This window comes from Hippocampus comes, unplaced genomic scaffold (assembly GCF_001891065.2).
Source record: "Hippocampus comes isolate QL1 unplaced genomic scaffold, H_comes_QL1_v1.1 scaffold132, whole genome shotgun sequence".
Classification (NCBI taxonomy): Eukaryota; Metazoa; Chordata; class Actinopteri; order Syngnathiformes; family Syngnathidae; genus Hippocampus; species Hippocampus comes.
Genome location: NW_017805467.1, coordinates 3,989,184 through 3,995,718, shown reverse-complemented (window position 1 = coordinate 3,995,718; position 6,535 = coordinate 3,989,184). Strand labels below are relative to the sequence as shown.

Sequence of the window (6,535 nt, the reverse complement as noted above, 5' to 3'; positions counted from 1 at the left end):
AACGGCACCAATTTGCCGGTCAAGTTTGAAATCACTGTCCAGTTTAAGGCCCAAGTTTGAGACTGTTGACTTAAGATAAGGAGACACGAGGCCCAAGTCTACAGGATGGGATGTACAAGGGCCACTGCGACCACACAGTATCACCTCTGTCTTCTTTTCATTGAAAGTCAAGCAATTTTGTGCCATCCAGGTTTTGGTTTCTTCCAGGCAGTATAGAAGTGGCCTTAATGAGAAGGCGTCTTTTTTGCTCAGTGGGACATAGATCTGGCAGTCATCTGCATAGCAGTGGAAGGAAATACCATGTTTCCTTTAGATGGAACCCAATGGGAGCAGATACAGCGAGAACAACAGAGGCCCCAGAATTGAGCCCTGTGGAACACCACATGACAGGGGAGCAGTGCGTGACTCAGAGCAGCCAAGGCTGACACAAAAGGTTCTGTCAGCTAAATAGGACCTAAACTACTCGAGCGCTACCGCCAATGCCCACCAAGTGCTGCAAACGAGTCAGCAGAATACTGTGATCCACTGTATCAAATGCTGCAGTTAAATCCAATAAAACTAGACACACGTAGTCTCCAGTGTCATTTGCCAGCAGGATGTCATTAGAAACGCGTAACAGGGCTGACTCCGTCCTATGCATCGTCTTGAAACCTGACTGGAAGACCTCCAAAATGTTATGTTCATCCAAGAAAAATTTCAACTGCATGTGCACCACTTTTTCCAGAATTTTTGAAATGAAAGGCAGTTTGGAAATGGGCCTGAAATTTGACAGCACACCTGGATCATGGTGACGGTTGTTACCTGAGCCCCAAGCAACTGTGATGTCATTTTCAGTAGACAGCAATGGATGGATACAAATTGGTGGATATTTCTGCTTCATTCTTATTCCTGTGTGCAATATTAATTAGAATACCGTTGTTTAGAATATTATTGTAAAGAGAATTTTGACCTTAAGGACATTTCAGAGTCTTAATCTTTGAAACCAATATCAACGACTACCTGAATTATTTTCTTTGTAACAGGTTGAGTTCTACCGCGTCCGGTTCCGACAGTCTCTTTGGACCACCTCTTGAAACAGCTTTCAAGTTCAAAAGCTTTAGTGGTCGGGAGCAGCTCCAAGAACAGAGATCCTTTGGTGCCTCTGAATGTAAGAGTAACAATAAACATATTTGGTATTTGACTTGGAAGACTCTTTCCATTGTGTGGCACGTGAACTGCTGTCTTTTTACACGTCAGATGCTGCCTTCTCATCAGACTCTTCCTCACCCGAGAACATAGAGGACTCAGGTTTAGACTCACCGTCCCTTCAGCCACTTGGCCCCTCCCCCGAGCCCATGGGCTGGGCGGCGTGGCCTCCCGTTTCACAAGTCAAAGAACAGACACAAACACGAGGGCAATCGGCTGACCCATTCCTTTCAGTCTTCCGTGACCCCTCCCCTGCTCAAAGTCCTCATCTGCAGGATGACCCTGTGACCGGCTGGTCCATGGGCTCCTCCCGTTCCTCTCGACTCCCATCAGACACGGACTCCTCTTCCTGCACGCGCTTCCCTGCTTTCAAGCAGTCTTTCCCCTCTTCGCAGATGGAGTCAACGGTGTGGAACTGCAGACGTCTTCCCGACGATCCCTTCTTTGCTGCCTCTGACAGGAATATGACACAGGAGACCTTAAACTTAGCTGACGCCTGGCCACGCCAGCCTTCACGCCCACCCAAGGAAGGACGAGGGACAGGGGTGCGAGTGGACCCGTTCTCCATCCCTGGCGCTGACACCGCGATGCTCCCGCCCCCTTCATCCTCCTCTTCCTCATCCGCCTCATCGAATCGTAAAAACAGAGACAGAAAACGAGACCGAAGCCTACCGCCGCCTGTTTCTTCCGATGACCCGTTTGCAATCACCATGATTGGCAGTCCCACCCACCAGTCATCACTGACCGCAGCAGGAGGAATAATCCCACGTAGCAATAGTAGCGGCACCAACAACAGTAGGCTCGCATTTGATAACGTCCCGGGATCTTTTGCTCAAGCCCAGCCAAAGAAAGATCTTGTGCATTGGAATTCTGTACATAACCCGTTTAGCGAGGGCTCCTCTGGACAGGCAGGACAGCCAAGCAGTTCCAAACCAAGTGACGGAGATTTAGGAAAGGGAGATTCTGTAGGAGAGAGAAGAAAACAACGATCATCAGAGAGTGAACCTCGCAGAAACGCTCCCCCCCTCACGAGACATTCTGGCCCGCAGGAGGATCTTTGTTTCTCCACGGACAAAGACCAAGACTGTCTGGACATCAGCACCCCGCTGCCATGCAGTAGCATCTCTCACAAGGGTATGGACTTCCTGGACCTTTATCAAGTCACATCATTTCCAGTGACACTTAATGAAAAGCACACTATTTTTACTGTGAAAAAGGAACGTCCGCTTTCAACAAAAATGTACTCGCGTTTCGATCTATGATTGAGACCCAAAACCCTCTGCGTGTCTGTAAGGTACCAAACACAACTTTCGACACGAATCAGCTGACGTGGTCACGGCTGCGCTTTCCAGGGCAAACAGGACCAAGAGGAGTTCAGGTCGACTCGGCGGCACTGACAGGGTAAGTGTGCTGCTTCTTTTGTCAATAGAATACACTCTTTAGTTTGCCTGTTGTTTATTTGAAATGGCTAATTCAGGTTGCTCTAAGGTTTAAGAAAATTTTCTTTTTTCAATTTTTTTTTTTTTTTATGACTTCTCTTTCTGTTGATTGGGAGGAAGTGGTAATACACTGAGCTAAAGCTATGTACCCCCACACAAGCTGGTGAAGAGCTGGATTAAACATTTAGATTTTATAAAGATACGAGTGAAACTCTTCATATTGTCCTCGAGGTGTACAGGAAACAATCAAGTCAAGTACAACTTTATTGTCAAATGTGCTTTATGTGTAACATACAACATACAACAACAATGTTCATGATTGCCCTTGTACATCCAACAAATTTGTATTGGATCTCCTTACATTGTGGTCCACTGTTGCAGGCCCAATGCGGATCATTGAAATCTGGCTAATGTGAATCCTTTCTTGTCCTCTCGTCTCAGTCACGGTCGCTGTGCTCCTCGCCTTTGCCAGAGCCCAGCCCCTCCCTCACCTCCTCATCATCCTCCAGCCCCAGTGAATGGGGGCCTCAATCCAGGGACATTGAATGGGGAGGTCAGAACCGTGTCCCCAGCCCTGCCAGGGTGGGACAAGCCTCGCCTTTGCCCTACCCGCTCCAGGAACACCCACCAAGACAATGTAAGAAGTCTTAACTTCTGCTGCTGGTTCATTTAGAGCACTGGTGTCAAACTCAAGGCCCGGGGGCCAGATGTGGCCCGTCACATAATTTTATGTGGCCCGCAAAAACAAATCAAGCATGTCAAATTCCATAATGCTTGCTAAAGTCTGAACCAAAATTCCAAATTGTCATATGTAATCCACAATAACCGTCATTATTCTTGACTTCTGATTTTAAAACTAGCTATTCATCAATTTGTTGTGCGCTGTGCATGTAATATGTGGTGGTGGTTAAACATGTAGATGGTTTCCCAAATTTATAACTGCCCTCCAAGGCAAACCGTAACTACAATGTGGCCCACGACAAAAATGAGTTTGACACCCCTGATTTAGAGCATAGAAATAGATTCTTCACCAAGATGGCAGCATCAAGACAGACTTGAATATACAGGCGGGTGGCAAAAATTTAGAATATTGAGGAAAAGTCCATTTTTTTAAAAAGAACTTGTTTCCAAGAGGATAATTTGTTATATTACTTCACCACACACAACATATTTCAAGCATTTAATTGTTTCACTTTTTATGATGATGGCAGAAAGACACACACCAAAAAATCCACTGTTTCAGAAGATTTGATTATTTCATAAAACCAACAAGAAAGGACACAGAATTGTCGGCCTTCTGAAAAGTGTATTAAATTAATATGCTCTCAGTATTTTGTTGAACCTCATTTTGTAGTAATGACAGCAGCAAGGTGGCATGGCATGGAGGCCATCAGCCTTTGGCACAATTCAGGTGTTATTGGAGCCCAAACTCTTTTGATATTATTTGATCTTGTCTGCATTTTGGAGTTTCTGTTCCCTCACCTTCCTCTTGACAATTCCCCATCGATTTTCAATGGGGCTCAAGTTAGGCGAGTTTGCTGGCCAATCGAGTACTGTTTTTCCCTGGCGACTAAAACGGGTCTTGGTAGTTTGAGCTTTGTGGGCAGGTGCCAAATCCTGTCGAAAAATAAAATCATTGTCTCCAAAAAGAGTGTCAGCAGTGGGAAGCATGAAGTGCTCTAAAATTTCCTGGGAGACAGCTGAGTTGACAGGGTGGACCTTTACTACCTTTGGAAAACTTCATGCTGGACTTTGTGCAGTTTGACTTGTGTGCGTCTTTGCGAAATTGACTTTCATCTGAACTGGCAACTTGGGACCACTGGACTCCAGACCGGTACTTTTTCTTTTTATGTTGTTTTTGGATCAGGAGTGGCTTGACATATGGACTTGTACATGTGGTGTATGTGGTAGTTCTTGGTGCATTGACACCATCCTCAGTCCACTCCTTTTGAAGCTCCCCAGATTTCGGAATCACCTTTGCTTGAAGACTCCTCTCAAGGCAACGGTCATCCCTGTCACTTGTGCATCTTTTGCTGCCACATTTTCCCCTTCCTCTCAAGCACTCTGTTCATGTACTTTGATACAGTGATCCATGAGTGTCCAAATTCTTTTTGAGACCTTTTTTCCTTATGGCGGATGTCACTGATGTTTTTCTGCACACCCGTCAAGTCAACAGTCTTCCCCATGATTCTGAAGCCTACGAAACCAGAATGAGACCTTTTAAAGGCTGAGGAAAACCTCTGCAGTTGTTTTGCGTGAACTGCTCAACAAGTTTGGGACATAGAAAGCCCACAATCTTGAAGTTTGTGATTTTTATATATATATATTTGGGTCTTTCTGCTATAATCATCAAAATGGAAACAAATAGAGGCTTGAAAAATGTCACTCTGTGTGTGGTGGTGAACTAATATAACACAAGTATCACTTTCTAAAACAAATTATTGAAATAAATGGACTTTCACTCGATATTCTAATTTTCTGGCGCCCACCTGTATTCACAGTACTCTTCATCTTATTACTCTGAGTAAAATACAACAGTACGATGCAGTGGATCAGTGAGCAAGAACAAAAGACAAAACCCCTCATGTAAGGAATAACTTTTTTTTAAGACGTTCATCATGGATACTAAAAATTTGCAATTGAGCTTTGTTATTCTGTACACAAACACAACCCTACTCATGAAGTTATTTTGCAAAAGGCTTTTCAAAGTCCTTGATTAGCCTTTTTTTTTTCTTTTGCTACAATTATTGTTCGATGTTACTTACTTATTGCTGCCTCTTCACGGACATGTTTCTGAGGTAGTGTCCTGCTGCTCACAAAAAAAAAAAAAAACAAAACACCAAACACACAGCACGCGATGTAAACAAATGGAAATCATGTTATTAAATTGCCTCTGTGGGGATGGCGTGTAGTCGGCCTCGATGCTGCCGAGGATGGGTTGCAGCAAAACTTTAATTCTAACCTGTCAAAGTGTTGGCAACAAAATTTGAACTAAAGCAGCTCATACATTTGTAACATGCACTTCTGTAAGTAGGGTAGCGACGATACATATTTAAGCGGGAAAAATTATGAAGATCAATTACTAGGTCCTTTTAGCAAGACGTACATAACGTTTGTCTGCAACATGCTTCACGCTGAATGTGGTTGTTTCAAGTGCACCTCTCCAGAGGCCCCAGTCCTCTTTCCCTCAGCAACCAAGAGGCTTGGCCTGTGGCAGCGGCCATCACCGAGTACATCAACGCTTACTTCAAGGGCGGACAACACAATCAGTGAGCCCGATGTCGCTTCCTTTGAAAATGATGTCAATCTTCTCTGCTGGTGATTGACAATAACAAATGAAACATGTGCTTCCTCAAGGTGTCTTGTGAAGATCACAGGCGACCTGACCATGTCCTTCCCAGCAGGCATCACCCGCATTTTCACAGCAAGCCCCAACGTCCCTGTGCTCAGCTTCAGATTGGTCAACATTTCCAGAATAGACCACTTCTTACCCAATCAGAAGCTTCTCTTCAGGTCATTTGGTGGTTTTATTTATTTATGTATGTGTTTATTTATTTATTTCAATTACTATCATTTCCAGACAGACTCACTACTTTGTTCACACGATTTGAACCCAGTCGCTTAAACAGTGATGTGGCTAATTTATGGATTTTTTTTGGGGGGGGGGCTAATGAGCTTCATGCTACCAATACGCTACGGGCCAATCCTAGTTCTACCCCTTAGGGAGGCACTTTGGTAGTACATAAGGCCATTTTTGCCAGCACGGTAGCTTTCGTTTAACCATTTAAAGTGCCACTCCAGATTTCCTTTCTTTGCCAGTTGCATTGTTGCATTACAGATCAGACAAGCAAGCTTTCAATGAGGGGAACCCACCCCCACCATAAATAAATATTGTAACGGCTATGATCGCT

At 44.5% G+C, this 6,535-nt stretch overlaps 1 protein-coding gene across 2 annotated transcripts in view; it reads left to right on the top strand.

The window, feature by feature from the left end:
- Nucleotides 1-6,535, top strand: part of fcho1 (FCH and mu domain containing endocytic adaptor 1) — a 38,685-nt gene that overhangs the window by 26,467 nt on the left and 5,683 nt on the right. For both annotated transcript variants that reach the window (XM_019875282.1, XM_019875281.1), the window contains 6 exons: nt 1,023-1,147; nt 1,237-2,319; nt 2,480-2,586; nt 3,066-3,261; nt 5,779-5,893; nt 5,982-6,137. In XM_019875282.1, coding sequence (XP_019730841.1) covers nt 1,023-1,147; nt 1,237-2,319; nt 2,480-2,586; nt 3,066-3,261; nt 5,779-5,893; nt 5,982-6,137 — 1,782 coding nt within the window. The remainder of the gene's footprint in view (nt 1-1,022; nt 1,148-1,236; nt 2,320-2,479; nt 2,587-3,065; nt 3,262-5,778; nt 5,894-5,981; nt 6,138-6,535) is intronic.